The following is a 22,250-nucleotide window of genomic DNA, read 5'->3' on the forward strand; positions in this document are numbered from 1 at the left end:
TCGTTGTGTTTTCACACCAAATTGGGGAATTCGGTTGCCTAATTGTAACTTTGGTGAAGTCAAATATACCACTCACATCATTGCCCAATACAAGCGTTTTGCACGAGTTGCAAATTCACATTCATTTTGTTTAACCACTGGAGAACTCAAGAGGCCAGGATTGTCTCGTTTGCAAGAGTGACCAATTGAGTAATTTGTAGGTCATTTTCAAATTTGGCCAAATTTGGACTCTCGAAACCACAGTGAAACAGGCAGCCCATATTGTGGTTATTACCGATGCAGTAATACTCAGGGCAGCAACTGGATTCGAACCGTGAACCTTGGCAACAATTGGGGAACAGGCTACTGCTTATGCTGCAACACCACCCAAATTGAATTCACCAGGCAACCTCAGATGCCTTCGAATAGCTATACAAACTCCAACATTTCGGAATAAACTCGACCTGTTGCTGTTCATATACCATACAAATGAACTAGATATGTTCCTTTTCTGCCTGTATGTTTATACAATAAAATAATATAGTCTATTGCATATGGCAAGTGTTAAATACATCTATCATTTAAAATTATAGGTCACCTAAGGTGGCTGGGTGGCTCAGAGATCATGGGCTAGAAAAACGTAAACTATAAAAAAAAACTATAATCGAGAGAAAGCTGCCTGTGATTAAACTGGGGTTTCAAGTCTAGCGGGGTTGACAGTCTCAGCCCAGTCACCAATTTCTGTGCAAAAACAAGCAAGCATTACATTTGTGTTGTTTGTTTAATTTGGAAAAAATCCAGTTCTAAGACTGTAAAATGTTGGTTTAAATGACATGCGAGGAACACTTACGTTTTTGTACGGTTGGCCTTGTACAGTGCGAAATAAGTTCAACATGCATACAAGTTTCGATTTAAAGCTTTCGTGACTGCAGGGATTCATCTTCTTGGTTCTTTCGGTAAAGTCACGTAGAAGGGAAGTAATAAAATAATAAAAATAAAACATAATAAAACAATTCTCACGACGTTTCGGCCACAACGCAAGCAGCCGTCCTCAGGTGAAAACCAGGTCTGTCGAGGCGACAGCGTCTGAATGATGCATACAAGTGTAAACCGTATATCGATAAAGAGTTACGTGATGCCATCTTCTGGGATCATTCAGAGTAATCTCATAACATGATGGTTTTAGCTTGATTGGAATGCAACTGGGAGGGGTGTTAAAAGGAACGTATAAAAAAACATTTGCAAAAAGGGTGAATATTTGCATGCATGACTACCACACAAATCAGCCGCAGAGAGGTAGAGAGTGATGTGGTGGGAGTTTTATAATTTACAACGAGTTCTGGACACTGCCCTCATCCAATTGGTTGGTTTCTGCTTCCTCTTGTTTAGATAAGTTGTGGGTTGCTGTATTCTGAATGCACAAAGGTTGTTTGGTATTCTCTCCTTCAACGTAATAAACAAATAAACTATAACAAAAACCACCGTAATGAATGTATTGGTTTTCTGATTGTGATAATGAATTATTTAGTTTAAAGCTTAGCTGCAAAAGATGAAGTGGAAACGCTTTCGTGAGTATACATTTAAATTGGAACTGCGAAAAATGTTTACAAGGCATTAGCGTAATATGAATTGAGCATGACACTTACACGTCGGCATATGCTTCTGTAATTCATACGAACACCGGTGAGGCAGCTGGGAATATGAGCACTCATGACAAATCTAAAATATTCCATGATCGCGATGGGTTTAAATCTGGTAGAGCATATGGCAAGGTTGGGGGTGCCAGAGGGGTGTGGGGGAGGGAAGCCACTTTACCACGTGGCCTCTTCTATTTTAACTCTCCACGACCGTGTGGGGTATGTTGGATTGCAAGAGACGATGATCCGTTTACTGTAGTCGAATCGTCTCATTTATTAAATATAAGCTGGTATTCCTCTGCTTGTAATCACTCTACCCTACTTCACAACGATATCATCGTATGACAAATGTGCGTGTATTTTCAGCACTCATTTGTTATGTTTACAATCTATTCCGTTATTGACTTTTAAATTACAGAATTGGAATGTTGATCTGATTATCTAAAGGTAGACAGGTCTCGTGAAATTCGTCCATAATATGTGGACTCCTCTACTAGTAAATCTATAAAAACTACAAACATTGACAATAGCCTGCTTGTGCTAAATCCTGGGTCTGCCCATATTGAACTTCTTGGAAAACTGTTATTCTCCACGTAACGAGGCTAATGTCCATAAGCTTTATCTTCAGGAAGGCATTACTTTCCCAACAAGTAGATGTTTACAAATTATGTGACCAATAAAGAAAATCAAATCAAATGGGAATAGGAGGACTGATGCAATGCACCAAGCCTCAAAGGTGAGTTAATTTTCTGCCAGTATTTGTGTTTCTGTATGAAGCACATAGATCTTGTCACTGAACAATTGGCAGTGGCAACATTTCACCTACAATAGGGGTAGATCAGCATTGTTGGCAGCCGTCAATGTAGCATTACGTGCTAGGATTCATCGCCTGGAATGGCGAGCTGCTGAGTGTGTGTGCCATGACTGTCAATATACAGGTAAGGAGATAATGGGTAATGTGCTAACATTTCTGAACTTTAAATGTAATCAGCTCTTGAATCTATAACACAATAATGACTGATCAATCCTGCTTGCTTGCAGGATAGATTGGACAATTGTGCAGTAAGTAGGGTCATACACTTATTTCCACAAATCTTGAATCTGTGTATGCAATCCAAATGGATTAGTGCAAATTTGGTTAACCATCGAACAAAGATGGTTACTGTATTAAACGCTTTCAGACGCGCTTCTGCGGCCGTCTGGAATGCTCTTCCGGTATGAGGAAGCCACTGAGGCGATGCACTTTAAAATCTTGATTGACAAACTCATTTCTTTAGAACTGCTTTTTCTGTTTAGTTTGTTGTCCCGCCACCACACCACCGATGAGCACATTTGGCTACGTACATACATAAACATGCATTGATAGGATGTTCCTTAAACAGCCAATGATGAATTTAATATGTGTAGTGCTGAACTTTACGTGGACAACTTCTTCCTTTTCTGTCGTCACTTTATTTTGTCCAACACAGCACATTTCGCCATCATCCGTTAGCGCGTTGTGCGCTTTCTCGCCACGCTCCGCTGGCCTCGCTCGCTCCGTTCCTCCCTCTCTCTCTCCGTCTCTCCCGACTCCCCTCTCTACTTTTCCATCCCACTCCAGCCGTCGCTCTCTCTCGGCTTCTCTGTCTCACTCTGACTGTCGCTCTCTCTCGGCTTCTCCGTCTCACTCCGACTGTCGCTCTCTCTCTGCTTCTCCGTCTCACACCGACTGTCGCTCTCTCTAGGCTTCTCCGTCTCACTGACTGTCGCTCTCTCTCGGCTTCTCCGTCTCACTCTGACTATCTCTCTCGTTCGGCTTCTCCTTCTCTACTGCTACCCTATACTTCCACTCCACTGCTACTCTACACTTCTTCTTCTACTCCACTGCTACTCTACACTTCTTTTACTCCACTGCTACTTTACACTTCTTCTTCTACTCCACTGTTACCCTACATCTTCTTGGTTCTTTCGGTAAAGTCACGTAGAAGGGAAGTAATAAAATAATAAAAATAAAACATAATAAAATAATTCTCACGACGTTTCGGCCACAACGCAAGCAGCTGTCTTCAGGTGGAGAACAGGTCTGTCAAGTAGACAGAGTCTGAATGGCACGCTCTAGGATTGGAGCGACTATTTATGCTGGGATGGAGGGGCGAAGAGCGTCTTGACAAAATAATTTGCATATCAAGAGGAATTTAGCATATTTATGGGAAATGCAGATATGCGATTAGTACTACTTGTGAAATGCGTAGGAGGTTTGGCGAGGGGTTTAAAGTCATTATGCCCATGCATTATGGAGGATTAGCATTATTTTGTCAAGACGCTCTTCGCCCCTCCATCCCAGCATAAATAGTCGCTCCAAGCCTGGAGCGTGCCATTCAGACTCTGTCTACTTGACAGACCTGTTCTCCACCTGAAGACGACTGCTTGCGTTGTGGCCCGAAACGTCGTGACAATTATTTTATTATGTTTTATTTTTATTATTTTATTACTTCCCTTCTACATGACTTTACCGAAAGAACCAAGAAGATGAATCCCTGCAGTCACGAAAGCTTTAAATCGAAATATGCTACCCTACACTTCTTCTTCTTCTGCTCCGACCGACAGCACAACTCCACGTCTCACTCTCACTCTCCCGTATTTATGCCCGTCCCTATTAATTTCCAATTAATTACTGGCGTCCCCCCTAACGCCCCACGCCCCCGGCCCCCGGCGCCACCTGTCCCCATTCCCAGACAACAACAACCAGCCAATCACTGCCCTGCATTCCTAATTGCCTAACGGGCTGTCTCTGTCTCCTCCGTTGTCCCCCAGCAACACCAGCCTGTCCCGGTACGACCCCACTGTTTCCAGCCCACACGTTTTTACAATTACCCCCCTTGGCGCGCGTTAAACCACTACATATGTTCAAACACGTCTGCTCGATACAGGCGTCTTGAGCTTGATGTTACTCTTCCGAGTTGCTGCAGGGGGCAGCGGTGGGGCAGTGGTTCGTACATTGTGCTACGAGGCACAGCCCACCTGCGTCTGGTTCCCACCCACAGCCAACATCTGTAACGAGTGACATCTGATCCAGTCCTGAGTGCCCCCTTCACCAACCCACACTGACCAACATGGTTAAGTACGGTCAAACAACTCCCATGACTGACATGGCGTGGGGAGGCCTTCAAGCAATATTCGATTAGCAAATAACTACAAATATTTATTTATTAGTGGCTGCATAGCAGTGCGAAGATGCATTCGTAAGGCACGCCATTGATACAAACGTTGATTTAAATGATTATGGTCATGCAATAATCCAAGTTTGCTCATGGTTTGTTGTCGTCCAGCTGAATTCAGTAATGCGGATCACAGGTGGTACCTTAAAATTGGCCCCTCTATCCTGGCTGCCCCTGTTTTCACATATTGCCCCCAAACGTTTGCTGTAAGAATATATCCGCTGCAGTACCTTCCGATACAAGAGTAGAAACGCACCAACCTCCACAATTCACCAGCAGTCTACCTGCCTGAAATCAAGAAAGTGTCTTTGGACCTTCGCTGCCACTCTCTGTTGAACCTCAGAAAGCATTGAGCAACAGTTGAAAAGTACCTGGGGAATCTGTTGTACTACCTAATGCCTACTGGACTGAAGACCCTCTCCACCACCAGGGTCCTCCACACAAACAATGCTCTGTTGTAAACCACATCCACACAGGTCATGGAGGATGCGGGCATCTACTGCATTCTTGGAAGATGAAAGAATGTCCCAGGTGTGACTGCAGAGCGGCCAAATAGACGACCATTGGTCAATCCAGGCCCTCTGTATTCCATCTCGGGAGGACTATGGGGAATACATTCCCTATCATCAAGACATCCACTGGATTTCAAACTGAGACACCGATTTATGATTGCGACACAAATTTCATCAGTATGAAAGAAGATGAAGAGTAAAAAAGTTAAAAGTAATTCAGTAATAGTTTTTTCAGAAGATGCAAGCTGTATAAAGTAAAATCTTTGCTTTTTTTTACATTGTGTGTTGATGTATGCACCATTGCACACTGGTATTTGTGTGAGCAAGACGCGAATCAATTTTACTTTCAATCAATGTGTCTGTGTTGTGCTGACTTCTCAGAGTCATTGTGAGCGAAACGTTTCACTCACACACACTCACACGCATGTGTCCGTACTGGTGCTGTGCTCAGTAGGCTTAAAACCAGTCTGAATCAGGCCCGACGAAGAACAGCGGAATGCATAAATTTCCGTTGGCTTTTTTAAGCACAGTGAAACAAACGGTCTTCCGTCCGTATCTGTTTATTGCACTCACTTTGAGGCTTGTTTCTACCTGGTGTGCGTCCATTGCAGATGTAGGCCGCTGGTATGCCGCAAAGGTAGCACACGGAGTCATGTGGCTAACTTGTAAGTGATGGGCCCTCAGTGGGGCACTTTCATTACAATCCACTTGTGTGAAATATTTTAACAGTGCAAATAATACATGTGTGCCTGTGTTTTTTGCTCTGCATGTGTAGAGGGCCAGTGTTAAACATAAGCAGTGGTTATGGAAGATTCTGCTCAGAAAGTGCAACAGTCTGTTAAAATGAGGGAAAATTTTGAGGTGTAACGATGCATCATTCATCATTTCTTAAGCTCATTGTACATGCGTCAAAATTGCAAATAAGAATCGATATTTTTCAATGGGCATTGGATTCTATGCTATGCGTTTATGTGATTCCTGCAACTATTCGTGAATCTGATTGTAATCCTGTCTCGAAAATTTATCAAATTTATGGGCAGTGGGAGAGGGTGAATCATGACATCTCTAAAGACAACCCAACTTCAGTAGTTTCCCAACCAACTGATCATGGCACAATGCTGATCTCACTGCCCCCATTCCTGAACGAGTGAATATTTGAAGATTGTGTTATAATTCAACATTTTTGCTTCTGCAGAATGATGTAGTCCATGCAGTACTCTTCTCGTAACTTGAATGTAATCCATTACTAAAATAATGCCCTTTTTCGGTTGATTGAGATTTCCATATTCGTTATATGTAGACATCTATTACATTCTTAAGGTGTAAGAGTTTTGATTTCCACATTTAAAGTTTCTACTTTAAACTGCACATCTTGTCCTTTGTCCACTTTTTCTCATGGTGCATTCCTTGTATTTGGCATGGTTTAGGAATTTGATAGATAACTTTTTAATCAAAGTTTTCCATTTGTTTTAAGCAATGCCACCCATTTAATCAATACTGTGTCATAACTCTGCTAAGCAGATGAATCATCAGTTTTAAAAGTTGCTAGCTCAACCTCATTCTGTCATCTTGCCATAAAGCAGTTTCTCCACTTGAAGAACCATTAGGGCTTGTGCTTGCCTTTTTAGCCTGCTAATGCACACATTCCCCACACTGCTGCCTTGCTATTTGGCAAGGGATGACAGTTCATGCCCTCTCTGATGTTCCGTTGCTTTATGCACACTAGTGCTGCTACTTCACCTGCTGTGAGTTCGTCTGTTGAATGAATGCATCTGGAACAGAGAGAAATAATTTGAATGAAATATAAGCTAAATATGACTGATGTCATAAAAGACGGTTATAATTGGAAGGTTAGTGTAGCAACAATGTACCAACACTACAAATAAATAAAGGGATGAAAGTAATTGTGATGGTCAGTAGTCGTGCAGCATTCAGTAATGAATGATACAAATGTAATTAGGGATGAAGTGTTACACGAGAGAGGCATGGAGATTTAATAAAAACTATCCAGCTTGAAACGTCTGTATCAAATGACAGCTTTTTTCTGAAAATTTCATATTCAACAGTAAATATATACGGCATTTTTTGTTTTTATATTAAAAAAAACATTTTTTAATTCATTAAACCATGACACACACTTTATTTTAACCAGAAATGTTGAAATAGAATGATATTTGGTCGTGCAGATGCCATCGAGATGTTGATCAGGTTTTTTTTCTGTCCTTGGTAATCTACAGAGCTTTTATCGGAAGAATAATGCGGATGACCAAAATGAATGTCTCCTTTTCAGCCGTTTCACCAAGTTAGGAGATACGTAATGTCATTGAGCAGCAGCCCAATAGCTATTGGGCTGTTTCCAGCAGGGAGATTGTGGCAATTTATCCATATCGGTCTGACATCTGGGGTCAAGGTAGACTTGGCAAAAGGATAAGGCTCATCATACAGAGGTAGCATTTCAGCTGTGCACATTTTATCAGCTCGACGCAGGTGACAGATTTGGGTCTGGATTCCGTGTCATCCCAGTTTAGGTAATGACAGCTTTTTTGTGCTCAAAGGTCTTAAACTAAGAACAAAAACTTGGAGGGACAATACGGAGCTCAATGTCATCCTTGCATTTATTTTCATATTACAAATTGCATATCATTGCTTAAAATTGCAGTTAGTGACTTGAAATGTGACATTTTGTGCAATGTGTTGGCTTGGTTATCAGGTGACAGCTAATCTTATCCATTTATTTCAAAAGATGAATAAAACTTGCTGACTAGATATATTACAGTTTTCATCAAAGAATACTACATTACATCTCTTTACAATCAAAAATATGCCACGCAGTGTTATTACTTACTGCTTTGGTGACAAATTCAATTGCAGAAATGTTTGGGATTTTTCGTTTTTAATTTACAGCCCTTTTGTAAATGTGCTATTGTATTAAGTACTCCACATGCTATGTTGGTCAATAGGTTGTTTGACCATACCATACTTCACCACGCTGGTGTTGGCTTTTACTTAATTGTAAAATAGGTAATCAGCCTCATATAGTTTGCGTTTAGAAACAATGAGGTATAGTTAAGAGTGTATATATATGTATGTTATCCTCAAGCTCCGTATTCTAAAGTTTCATCATCAGCCATGATCAACCCACAGCCAGATAAAGGCCTCCCCAAGCCGTTGCCATCTCTCATGATCATGCGACGTAATATTTTATCTCGCAGCTACACGGACGCTAATTCCATTGCTCCATCTCCTCGGTTGACGTAATCCGACCTGTTCCACCCCTGCACTGCCACTCCATCATTATAGTTGATTATATTATCGACCATCATCCGATCTGGTCATGCCGTGTCCTGCCCAAGCACACTTACTGCTCTCAACAACTATAATGCTGTTATTCATGTGGATACATTGTCCAAGAACACTTACTGCTCTTATCAGCTCTAATGTTTTCATACATTTGTGTATGTTCTCTAATGCTTGTGTTCCTTTGTCTATCTCCCAATGTAATTCAAAGCACGTCTCTTAATTTTTTGCACACTCGTCAGTTTTTTTTGTTACGTTTTCTTCCACAACCATCTTTCCGATTCATATGTCATAGCATGCTGTGCTGTATGTAGTTATGCACGTATATGTTTGTTTTTAAACACTATTTTATTTAGTCACATCGGTATGCTACTATTCGGTATCAAGTTGAGTTTTTTTTAAAGCATTCCAACCGGATCTCGTCCACCTTGATGTAATTTCAAAAGTGTACCTGCTATATAAGGCCATGTGTGTGTATAATTGTATATTAACAAAGCTCAAGTGCATGTATACCATTTTTCAGCCAGCATTTCTCAGCTGTATGGGCATTATAATTCAAGATGCAAGATGATTAAACTTTGTTATTTCCAGAAAGGCTACTCTTACATTTGTATGATGGTGACAAGGTCGAGCAGTAGCGTTGTTTCCCGCCTGTTGCAGTGGCTCACATTTCGAGCCCAGTGGCCACCCTGGTCAATTAACCTTGAGTGTACGCCGTCTGATTCACGGTGAACGTTAAAGGTCCCGTGAGGCTATTAAAAATTAAATAGGTCGTGGCTTCACGGTTCAAATTGAATGATTACTTAGTTGGGGGAGGATATTTTTTTAACGTCATCACCCCCTACTGACAGACTCGCGTCCATTTGCAGGCTGATGCTGCATACTCTTTGTGCTGCAAAGGGACAGCAATGGCGTTCTGCTAGACTGCAGAAATCCATTGCAATGGTTGAGTTGAAATGTAAATTAAGGTGATTTGAGTTATTGAGGAATTCATTTACTTTTGTATTTTGAATGTAATACATTTGCTTTTTGGCTCAAATATGTTACCCATGTCCATTAAGAAGACTAGGTCTTGCCCTTTTTGGCACTAAAACAGTTGTAAGATGTGCAAACGCCATACTCTACTTGTAGCAAAACATGCATATTCTTTTTGTCATCATTTTTAATACTGGAAAAAGGTCCCATAGATATGTCTGTTAAGTTCAAGTTGCATGTCACAAACAAGAGAACAGCCAGCAATGCATAAACTATTAAGAATGTTGTGCTTCTTGCTGAACTTATAATACAGTCGCTAATTCAGCTCATATTTTATTAACACAAATACTGTTAATATGTAATGCTTTACAGCCCCATTTTTTTCCAAACGGTGGGTGTGTTATTATGCAAAGGTGATCTGTAGAACATTTTAACGATCCCGTTACACTCACACACATCCTCTTACCTAAATGCCAAGTACATACAACCACTACTCCTCTCCTCCAATGAAGTTTGGTTCTTCAGTTATTCGAAGCGGATGTATCGTATGTATGCTAAAGGATTGAACGTGCACTTGCGTTGACATTCCTTATACAGGTGTGGTGTGCTCTTGTGCGGGCGTGTGCACACCAAATTATGTGCGTATGCCACTGAAGACTTAATGGAAGACACTGCTGTAGTGAGGATCCTGTCTAGAGCATTTTCATTGTTAGGTATTTCTTAAAATGTATTGCAATGGAACAAATAGTAAATTTAACAAAGTTATGTCAATATAATAAATATTTAGAATTTAAAATACACACAGTAGTAAATTTGTAACTTATTGATAGGAAAATAAATGTGCTAAATGATTGTAAAAATCAAAGCTTAATTTGCCCTTTAATTAGAGATCAATGGTTATACAAGACATTTTTAAAGGAATGTGAGCAGGACTTTTTACTCTGTCAAGGGAATACACGTCCACACAGGGTATCTGTGCACGTACGTACATGCTTTTGTAAACCTAAAATTAGAGGTTGCAGGCTCACTATGGAAATACGCCATTGCCGTGTCAACTGAGCTGTCTACAATATTTGCGCCATTTACATTTTATATATAAAACATATTTGTTTCCTCCTCCTTACACACCGTGACTTTTAAAGCCGGCGCTATTAAAAGCACACGCGTTAACTGTAGGTCACGTTTTTTGGTAAGCTGCTTTAAAAGCTGTTGCTTGTAAAAAAACAAATCATCTAATCAATACAGAAAGAACGCCGCATCAATATAACACTTAATTTGACTTAACACGAAACCTTGTCTTGTCATTTCAGAATCCATTTGTTGCACTGCGGTTATTTTGGCTGGGAAAGAAGTTTTCTCTTGTGCTCCAATAAGTTCAAGGAAGATCAACATCATAACCACTTGTCTGCTGTGGCAGTATGTCTACAACATCTGCAGCCAACTCCAATACAGGTACCCACGGGGGCACACTTTTAAGGGGCACACTTGTCTTTCAAAATATAAGATTCCCCATTAAGCCTCCTAGGTTAGTGGGGTTAATGATGCTTGTGAGCGTTGAGGATAGAATGGCATACTTAGAAATGGTATAGCCACCACGATGCATACACGTTGTTGCCTTTGTCCCCAGTGCTGATGTTGACATACTTTACTGTACCAGCGACACAAGACCCAGTCTCTGGGAATGGAGATGAGCAATGCACCGTGCCTTTTTGAGCATTAAGTCCCTTTGACTTTGAAGTTATCGGAATATAGCTAATGCATTGGTTGTCGAAATTGTTTTTTTCTGTATTGAACTATACTTTCTACCAGTTTCATTTGCAAAGCGAATTTGCTGTCTTTCATCGTTTGAGTGCTTACAAATATAGTACGTGGGGGTTAAGTTCCATGTACCCCCGCGTAAGTGGGAATTCGCTTAAGTTGGGGTTCGCTTATATGAGTTTAATATATAAAATGTAAGAGTGTATATAAAATGAATATAAATGTATGTACATTTTAAATAAAGTACAGTATTGTATAGTACATCATTCAATAATGATAAATACGGAAGGTGCTACCTGGGTGGACTCGTTTCTTGCACTGGCGATACAGTTACACGCCGTCAAATACATGCAGTCCCCCAGGTTATGGAAGGGTTAGGTTCCCAAGAATAATCCATAACAAGAATGTCAGAAACTGAACAATTTTTCTCCAAAATCGAGATTAAATCCCATGGCTGGAAAAAGTTGTGCCTCTCCTATCCGACTAGTTCGTTTTGTCTCAGAACTGTCTTGCTACCTGTATCATATCGCTGTACATATGCTCTGCACTCCAAATGATTCTTTCATTTCATGGAATATCTACTCCAATACTTACCAATAATTAAACTAATGGAACATATACTGTATCCATTTGTTTATGAATACCACTAAAGATTTTATATGAATTGTTAACAATAAGCAGTCACTTCCGAATGTTCATTTACCATGCATTTGGCTAGACCTAGACTTCTCTGATCGCTGTTGGCTGAGACCATAAGCAATCGTAGTGTAATTGTGTTGAAGTACATATAGCAAATAACTCATGAAATAAACGTTAAATTAAGAAAACTAGCAATAGAAACGTGGGGAAAAATCCATTTCTAAACATAGAAAATAAACAATGACGTAATGCTACAAAAGGAAGAGGATTTTAATGTAACGCTGCAAATTTTTTTATTTACCTTAACCCTCGTTAAGCTTGGGCTTGGTGAAGGCGGCATTTTGGTGGTATTCATCCGCAAGCTCACCAAGCTGCACTATTTGCGCTTACATAACTAACGCAAACATTTACACGTGTTGAATCTTTTTTTACATGATTTTATGGGAGCATATCCGTAAAGTGGGATTTCTGTAAGTCTGGACTTCCGTAACCCAGACACTACCTGTACACGTTCACGTGATGGCGGGGGGTGATTTTACCTGCTTCCCACCCCATCCGTGTAGCGAAAGTACGAGCCAGGGGTCGGTCATGCATGAGCGGGTCCGCGTACTCTCAACTTGTGTACTCCGAGACCTTACTGTACTGAAATGGGAAACAGATACAGACTAAATCCTGTAGGGGATTTTTCAAGTCTGTCAGTAGCCAGTGGGAAAATGCATATTTCCTTCTGTCCGTGATTCCATTTATGTTTCTGTAAACCTGGGCACAGCTGTATCCCATATGATGCCGCTTTAGATTGTGGGTTTATTGTAAATTCATCAGTGACTGTTCGGAGGCAGTGATGCTCGGCATATGTTGCACTTGCAGGTTAATCTGTGCCGTGAACCTAGGATCTTGGAGGTGCTGGTGCAGTACTTTGACAGGGAAAGCGTATTCTCTTGAGCTACACGTTGATCTCATCCTGGAAGGATTTTTTTTTCAGTTACAGTATATGAGAACTTGTTTTTTTCTGCCGTAACATTACTGTGATGCAAATGTGTAAATTTTAAATGAAAAATAAGCTCGAACTCTGACACAACGTCGTTACAGCAACAGAGAGCCCCCAGCGAGACAATTATTTTGCCCGCATGAAACCAAGTCTGAATGGCTACGTGCAGTTTGGAACCGTGCGTGCATCGTGTCAGTCAATAACAGAGGGGCCCCGCATGATATGGGCAGGGCGGTACAGTGGTAACACTTGTGACTAGCAGTAACAACCGGCCTGGGTTCGACTCCCGACTCGGGCACCTTCTACATTGCAACATCGTCAACCTCCTGCAAAAAAACACGGCAGGACCTTCCTGAAAAAGAGTCTTGAGACTCGGTGAGGATAAACAAGTGTACAGTAATAATAATAAGAATACAATACATTTAATTTTCAGTACCTTGTGGATATTTTCTGTGGAGACTAACCTGTTCTTACCTGCTGGTTTACAGCGAATTTTAATAAGCAGGCAATCAATCTCGCTTAGGATCGGCCTCGCCATTGAAATGGGTGAGCCGAGGTCCCCTGTGTGCAGTGAAAATGTATTTTGCATGTTGTGCCACTTAATGTGTCACTTAGCGTCGCTTCTGGCAGGGTTTTGCCATCTTCAATGTGCCACTTTTGGTTTTCCACACTTGTACTGCGCAAGGTCTCCCGCCTTTGCAAATTCTGTTTTGCAATCTAAAAATGGTAATGTGAAAAATAAGAATGCACATTGTGTTTTGTAGATTTTTATTTTATTTTTACTAGGCTGCATGTAAGCTTGCTTATCTGTTTTAATTTTGGGTACACAAACACCAATATAAATCACTAAAATGTAACCATTGGTGCAATGCTCTGTGCATTATACTGATTCCTAATTTGAGTTATTTATTGTACTCAATGATAATAATATTTAGTTTTATATCTAGTCTCGTTCATGCATATTGCTTCTCACATTCGCGGTGCCATGGTGGTGAGATGTTAACTACCTCGCCTGGTATACAGAGGCCATGGGTTTGATCCCGACTCTGATGCCTGTATATTTTGGAGTTTGCATGTTTCTCTCCCCGTGATTGCGTGGATTTTTCTCTGGGGCCTCCGGTTTTTCCCTCCACATTTATAATCAACATGCGTTAATCATGTAGTGACATCGTGGGATGTCAGTGTGCAGTGCCGGCCCTAGAGAGGCACGGCGTGTGGTGTAACGACATCGCGGATACCACAATGGTGTGGGTGCAGTACCAGCCCTAGATGGGCCCGTGAGCACTGATTGTGTGAGTGCCAGCCGAAGGATGAGGTTACTCGAGGCCATGGCACTCTGGTTGACCCGGGAGGGCACGTGACCAGTTAAGTATACAAAGCAGCCCCAAGTGGGGGCTAGGGGTGGTCACGTGGTTGGGACCCAGATCCTTTCCGAGGATTCTGGAAGGTTGTCGTGGCCAAGGGCGGAGCCAGCCACGCCACAGAGAATATAAGCCGGGTCCCGAGAGGGACCAGGGTGGTTGTTCATCCTGGAAGGCGGAGGCTGGCGGGAGGATGGCATGGTGCGACGGGATGAACAACAACGATGGCGGAAGACCGCTCCTCGTTCTGGGGGTGGGCTCGTCGTGTGCTTCAACTGCGGCCTGCCGGGTCACGTCTCGGCGGGCTGCCGTGTGCCGCGACGACGCCTCCCCGGTCCACCGCCATCATCCACCCGACCGTCCTCCACTCCACTATATCCGAAGGCGAGTCGTGACACATCTCACACTCGGCCCCTGAATCCACCTCACTCATCGCGTTCGGATGGATTTCGTTCCCGTCGTGTGTTGGGGCGTAAGGGTTCGGATTTTTCTCTGGCTGACTGGCCGCTCCGACTGGGTCAGTGGTCGGAGTTGGCCCATAGGGTGGTTGCCACGGCCGCAGGTTCATCCGCTGTTTACGGAATGATAGAGGGGGTTGAAATCAGAATGCTCGTCGATACTAGTGTGTCCACGACTATCATTTCCGAGTTGATTTTTAACATCCTGCCCCCTAAAGGTCATACCCTATGTCCCGTCGGGGTTCTGTGCTTTGCCACAAACAGCGGCTCATTGGGCATCATTGGGAAAATAACAGCAGAGGTGTGTATTGGAGATATCAAATTGACGGGACCAGTTCTCGTATCAACGTCCTTTGCTGTTCCTTGCTTGCTCGGGACTGACTTTCTGGGGAAGATGCCCCTAAAAATTTAGATTGATCAAGGTTGCCTCGAGTTACCATCAGGCCTCGCATGGCCTTTTTACCTCCTCCCACTCGTTTGTGCACGGCCAACGCTAATGTACAAGCGCTTGTGAGTAGGACCGTAAAGATTCCCCCCGGCGCGCTAATGTTAGTTCCTTTACGATTGAGGAAACCGCTAGACCAGGAGGCGACTGCGGGAGGGAATCCTCCTGGGACCCTCAAACAAAGCCATTCGTGGGTTGACGTTGGTAGGGGCCCAAACTTTGGTATCTAATGACCAGGAACCGTTCATTCAAGTTTTGAATGCAGAGTTGGACACGTCTTTCATTCAGTAGGGTACCGTGCTAGCCCACGCGACGCCCACGCTTCGCGAGGGAAACATCGTTGGCGGTGTGGGCGTCGCGTCAAATATAAAGCCGCAACAGGCTTCCGATGAAAAGTGGATTGATACGCTTTGTTATGAAAATTCGGAATTGTCCGAGTTCCAGAGGAGGGAGTTGAGGGTGCTTTTGTGTGAATTCTCCGATGTGTTTAGCAAGGGCAAATTTTACATTGGCCGCACTGCGCTTTTGAGTCACCACATCGATATTGGCGACGCCGTTCACATCCGGCAGAACCCCTATCGGTTGAGTCCTATGGAAAAAGAACACATACTGCTGGCGGTTGGTGAAATGTTGGCCGCCGATATTATCTCGCCATCCACCAGCCCGTGGGGAGCCCCGATTGCTCTTGTTAAAAGGCAGGATGGTAGTTTATGCTTCAGTGTCGACTTCCGCAAGCTTAATAAGATCTCTGTGGCCGACGCGTACCCCCTTCCTCGAATGGACGATTCCCTGGATGCTCTAGCAGGAGCACAGTATTTTTCGACTCTTGACCTCCTATGTGGATTTTGGCAGTTGCCCCTAGATGAATCCTCTAAGCCCAAGACAGCTTTTCGTACACCTCAAGGCTTATTTAAATTTAATCGGCTTCCGATGGGTATTCATTCCTCTCCGGCTCTGTTTCAGCAATTGATGGAACTGGTTCTAGCTGGCCTCCAGTGGGACTCGTGCCTGATATATCTGGACGATGTTATCGTTTTTAGCCGTACGTTTAAAGAACATCCGGAATGATTATGTGCTGTATTTCTTAAAATGTGTGCGGCGAACCTCACATTTAAACCGCAGAAGTACAGTATCTTAGCCACATAGTTAGTAAATCAGGGATAGCGACAGACCTGGACAAAACCGCATGTGTTCGTTCTTGGCTGACCCCCACGTCGGTGGGGGAGGTGTGGAGTTTAATTGGTTTTGCGTCCTATTACCGCCGTTTTGTCGCCGGGTTTGCCACTATTGCCAAACCTCTCCACGCATTGATGGCAAAGAGTCAGAAGTTCCAATTGGGGGAGGAGGCCACATTTGTTGCACTCCGGGATGTCTTGGTGAACGCCCCTCCCGACTTTTCCTTGCCGTTCGTCCTTAATACAGACGCTAGCAACACCGGAATTAGCGCTGTTCTGTCTCAAGTCGTTAATGGCGTGGAGAGTGTTGTAGCATGTGGCAGCAGGGTGCTGTCTCCGGCCGAACAACGGTACTGTCTTACATGCCGGAAACTTTTAACTATTTTTTTTTGTGTGCAACAGTATCGCCCCTATCTTTATGGCCGACCCTTTGAAGTGCACTCTGACCATGCAGCACTATAGTACGCGCTGCGTATTGAACAGCCGTCTGGCCAACTTTCACGTTGGTTGGAAGTCCTGCAGGACTATTTCTTTACTGTTTCCTACCGCAAAGGTACCCAACACACGAACGCGGATGCCCTGTCGCGATTACCAACGAGCGACGGGTGCGTGTGTTTCTCGGGCTCGGCGCTGTAAGGCGCCTGCCGAGGACTCGCCCCCTCCCCTTGCGGCGTCGGCCGAGGTTGACACCTGATGAAGCCGACGGTCCTGTGGCACATGACGCCATCATTGGCTTGGACCATGCGGAGTGGGGACGCCTCCAGGTTGAGGACGCTTGCCTGTTTAAGTTAAGATGCCATGTCAAGGGGGCGGACGGGGGTGGGGATTGACAGGGTACATGTAGCCTTTGTCATCCTCAGAGGCGGATTGCTCATGCATTGGAATGGAGGGTTGCGCCGTTACAACATTATCGTGCCCACTGCCCTGCGGGGTAAAATTATCTGGGCGGTGCACGAGCAACTGTTGCACCTGGGTGTGCATAAGGTGCTAGCCACACTTAAGCTCGACTTCTTCTGGCCCAGCATGGCGGAAGATGTCGCTAATGTATTAAAGGGGTGTGTGCAATGCGCGCGGTGGAAACCCCCATCTAAACTCTGTTGTCTACCGTTGCAATCCATCCGAGTTTCCCGCATAAATGAGCTGGTCGCTCTTGATATCCTTGGTCCATTTCCAACCACCCTTCGCGGCAATAAGTATTTACTGGTGGGCGTAGAATATTTTTCTCGGTGGCCGATGGCCTGGCCACTCCCCAACCAGTCGGCTGCAGCCATCACCGAGGCATTCCTCGATGGCTATGTGTTGGATAAGGGGGCCCCTGAGCGCATTCTGACCGATCAGGGTAAACATTTTTCTTTTAAATTGCTGCAGGAGGTGTGCAATTTGTTGGGAACAAAGAAAGTGCGTACGTCGCCATACCATCCCCAGATGAATGGAATGGTGGAGCGGTTGCACAGGACTCTGACTTCCATGTTGAGCCATCAGGTCACCGAGTCCCAGCTTTACTGGGACTTGCATGTTCCCGGGGTCCTGGCTGCCTATAGGATGGTCCCTCTCGCGTCCACCGGCTACTCGCCATTTTTTTGTTTATGTACAGAAGAGAACACGACCCCCCGATTGATGTCCAATTATGAGCCGGAAGCGCGTGAGGCTTCCAGCCAAATGAGCGGCTAAGGGGTCTCCATCTTTCTGTACATGAGTGGGCTCCGGGTGATAGAGCCTGGCTGCACTGTTCCCAGGTGCCGTGGGTACGTCACCCAAATTGTTTAAACCCTGGAGGGGGCCGGTTGATGTGATTCGGGTCGTTCAGCCCCAGTGTGTTCATATTCGCTGGGGTCGACAGAGTTGGTTTGTGCATCCATCTCACCTTAAACCTTTCATCGCGCCGTGTGAATTCATGCCATCTCCACTATGCAGGGGCCGAGTGTCGGATGTGTCGGGCGAGCTGAGGTGTGTACCCGCTGAGGTTGGTCCTCAGGGGAGTCATGTGCTCCCATCCTCGGGTTCCGCGCGTTTAACGTCCCACAAGCCACCACCTGCGCCATCTCCGCAAGCCTCGGGAGCGGAGGGCCCGTTTGCCCGACCGACTGCTCTTCGTGAGCAGCCGGGTTCGACGGGACATGTTCAAAGTCCCCCCGGGACCCCCCAGGAAGAGTACACCCACCTCTCCTGGGTGCCCGGCCACAAGTCCTTGATCAAAGACTCTTCGGTTTTTGTGACCCCCGTAAACACACACACTCCCACACCGTCAGTTGGTTGTCGCACTTGGCATGTCGTATTGGTCATTGGCTGAACCTGGCCTTTATTGTGCTTGCGGGTGTTGTTACACGGTGAGGGTGGGAGATGCTGGTGCTGGACGGGGTCCCGAGGTTTCGCGTGCTACTGCGTGTTTTTTTTTCTCTCTACTTCTGTCCCCTTCCCCCATTCATCCTTGTGTATATTGTATATATGGGATGGGGTATTTATTTGATAATAGGTTTTTCCCCTTTTTTCTGGCAACAAAACAGGTGTTCAGACGTTAAAACACCAAACTGAAACCTTTTACAAGGAATCATGTCTGCATTAACGACAATACTTGTGGTTAGAATAAAAAAAAATACTCTGATAATATATGCTACCTGGCTTTACCGAAAGAACCAAAGAAAAATGCATATATTATCAGAGTGTGTTTTTTGTTTGCATTCTGACCACAAGCATTGAGGTTAATGCAGACATAATTCCTTGTAAAAGGTTTCAGTTTGGTGTTCTAACATCTTAACACCTGTTTTGTTGCCAGAAAAAATGGGGAAAACCTATGATCATATTTTGGTACTGGCAAAGGAGATCCCATGTGGTATTTATTTGTTGAGGCATACTAAGGGGTTTTATTTGTTTTGTTGAGGGGGAGTTGACAGCCGGGACGGCTGAGTTCTACGAAGGGGGGGGGGGGTAATGTAGTGACATCGTGGGATGTCAATATGCAGTGCCGGCACTAGAGAGGCACAGCATGTGGTGTCACGACATCGCGGATACCACAATGGTATGGGTGCAGTACCGGCCCTAGAGGGGCCCGGTGAGCGCTGATTGATAGCGCTAGATGGCACCAGGCTTTGCGTGCAGTGCCAACCCTACAGGACAGGGTGTGCGGGTCCTGGCCGAAGGATGAGGTTACTTGAGGCCATGGCACTTTGGTTGACTCGGGAGGACATGTGACCAGTTAAATCTACAAAGGGGCCCCAAGTGGGGACTAGGAGTGGTCACGTGGTTGTGACTCAGATACTTCCCGAGGATTCTGGAAGGTGGTTGTGGCCAATGGCGGAGCCAGCCACGCCACAGAAAATTTCAGCCGGGTCCTGAAAGGGACCAAGGTGGTTGTTCATCCTGGAAGAAACCTTCGTCTACGTTCACCTTTTACCGAGTCTCCAACACGTGCAACCGGACCCGAGCTGTTGGTCCCGGTCCATAGTAGCAGTTACGTTGTAACTAGTGTAGCTAGCCTGGTGGTCACCACCATAGGTTGTTATTCTGTTAAGGGGAAGTTACCCCATGTGTTGGAGTTAAATAAATGTGTTGTCTCCAAGTCTACGCCTGCGACTCAGTTGAATCCATTACAATAGTATTTGGCTGCAATAAATTTCCACATGATAAGCCACGTGGTTGAGCTACCGCTTGTGGCCAGTTCGCTTCTGAAAAAGAGCTATATAGCTCAGTGGGCTTTACCTGATAAAATAAAAAATAGTTTAGTTTTTACAAGCTGCAAAGCAGCCAAGCACCAACAAGTGCACAGGCTCTGCAGTGCTCTATATATTAGGATGTTTTAGCCATTTAATGAGTTTGATACATGTCGGAGGAAACATGTGCACTGAGAGAAACCCCACACATGTGAGGGGGCACCACTCCCCAATACAGAAGGGAGGGATCATAATCGTCTGCAATTTCCTGTATCGTCTTCTCCTGGTGGGCCAGGGTACAACATAATACAGGTTTTTTTGGGGTTATATTGCGTGAATATGAATGTCGTTAAACCCGCCACCACCTGATACAGCCAATTAGAAAGGGTTGTCACGTGAACAAAACATGTCAATTCGTTACTAGTACAGCACAACGGTGCGTTTGGAGAGCAAATCCACAACAGTACGACTTATCGCCAGTAATTACAACCACCATCATCAGACGGCAGCCGGATTTGTGGAGAAATCCTCCTGTTTCATTCATTATATAGAGGGGTAGATGTGATGGCATAATTGGTGAGCCCTTTTTGTGGAAGGTGGGGGGATGAATGATTGCATCTAAATTACAATGGATATCCATCGCCGGTTGGGTCTTTTATATGGTAATCAACGTACATTACACGTGTCCATTGTGAAAACCCATTGTTCTTGTACCTTCTGTCATTTGTGTGCACTAAAATATCAGGACCTGCTTTTGTCTGTTCACAGGTCATCCCCATTGAGGTATGGTTACCTGTACAGGCATGCATTTAAACAATGTATTATTTGATGATTCGCTTCCAATCAGCACTAAGCTTGTAGCTAATGGTGTTAAACAGGGTATAGCACCTTCAAACCCACTGAAAGGGAGTTTAGCCAAAATGTATGCGATCGACCAACCTTCGCCTCCCCAATTCTGTATTGCAGGCATGTGAATCTACCTTGAAATGCACTGGCTGGTCTGAGGTTGTCGTGAATAATGTTACAAAGCACACTGGTCTTGCCATTTATTTTGGTTAAGGTATTTTTAGAGACTGTTTCAAAATTTACATGTACTGCATTATAAGTATACTAGCTTGTTTGCCCGTCCTAGGACGGAAGCTGTAATATTTACGAACATATTTAGCAGAGTATAATTGTATTGTGTGTAAATTTAATGGCAGTGAATCTTGCACAAAAGTACATCATCAAACACTTCACTGCATTTCACTGTAGCACTGTATTAATGGCAGTGAATCTGGCTCAAAACGAAGTCATAAAACACTTCACTTCATGTCACTGTAGCACTGTATATAACCGATCTTCAATTTGTTCAAATTCACTACTCTGATACTTTATTCTCTTCTGCTTTCGGTCGCTGGGGTTGAAATAAATTGGGTTCTCCCTTATCTCCCGTTGTAGTCAATGTTTTCATGGAAAAATTTGCGACAGACCCCATCCAGGAATCCACTCTACGCCTGCCCTTGTGGAAGAGGTACGTAGATGACACATTCGTCATCTGGCCACATGGCCGACCAGCTCTGAACCAATTCCTCAACCACATCAATTCCATATACCCAGCCATCAAATTCACCATGGAGGTGGATAAGGATGTCAAGCTACCATTCTTGGATGTTCTAATCAAAAAAAGACCAGATGGCTCAATGGGCCACTCTGTCTACAGGAAAGCAACCTATACTGATGCCTACCTAAAACCTGACTCCCACCACCATCCATCCCAGAATAATTCCCTAATCAAAATCTACACCATAAAGCTCGATGTATCTCTGACCATCATTACCTAGCCAATGAACTGAAACACGTGTACAGTAGAACCTCTGGTCATGAACGCTTCTGACCACGACCAAATCGGGTTCCGACCAAATATTCACAAAAAAATTTAATCTGGTCACAAACACATACTCGGGTGGCGATCAAACACGGCCACGGCCGATTTCCCCTTCCGCGCCATATTTTTTTGTAAGCGCAAATTTTCTGTTGTTTGTTTACAAATAACAGCGACCCACGTGTGGCCGCTTGCTCAGTCAGTCTCGCTTAGTAATCGGTCTCGGTCAGACGTGCGCTCATTCGCTGTGAACTGTGCAGTATTTAAATCGCTAACATAAGAACTCGTTAATCTCTTCTCGCATCATTCATACGATGA

General features: G+C 44.1%; 1 protein-coding gene across 5 annotated transcripts in view; it reads left to right on the forward strand.

Moving 5' to 3' along the window:
- Positions 1–22,250, forward strand: part of LOC144934125 (protein PALS2-like) — a 149,544-nt gene that overhangs the window by 37,998 nt on the left and 89,296 nt on the right. For 3 of the 5 annotated variants that reach the window (XM_078859579.1, XM_078859598.1, XM_078859589.1), the window contains exons 1-2: positions 10,914–11,049; positions 14,498–14,727. In XM_078859579.1, coding sequence (XP_078715705.1) covers positions 14,568–14,727 — 160 coding nt within the window. In that variant the 5' untranslated portion in view covers positions 10,914–11,049; positions 14,498–14,567. Of the gene's footprint in view, positions 1–10,907; positions 11,050–14,497; positions 14,728–22,250 lie in introns of those variants that run through there. The other 2 variants (XM_078859607.1, XM_078859617.1) reach the window with 1 other exon arrangement.

This window comes from Lampetra fluviatilis, chromosome 1 (genome assembly GCF_964198595.1).
Source record: "Lampetra fluviatilis chromosome 1, kcLamFluv1.1, whole genome shotgun sequence".
NCBI classification, from domain to species: Eukaryota; Metazoa; Chordata; class Hyperoartia; order Petromyzontiformes; family Petromyzontidae; genus Lampetra; species Lampetra fluviatilis.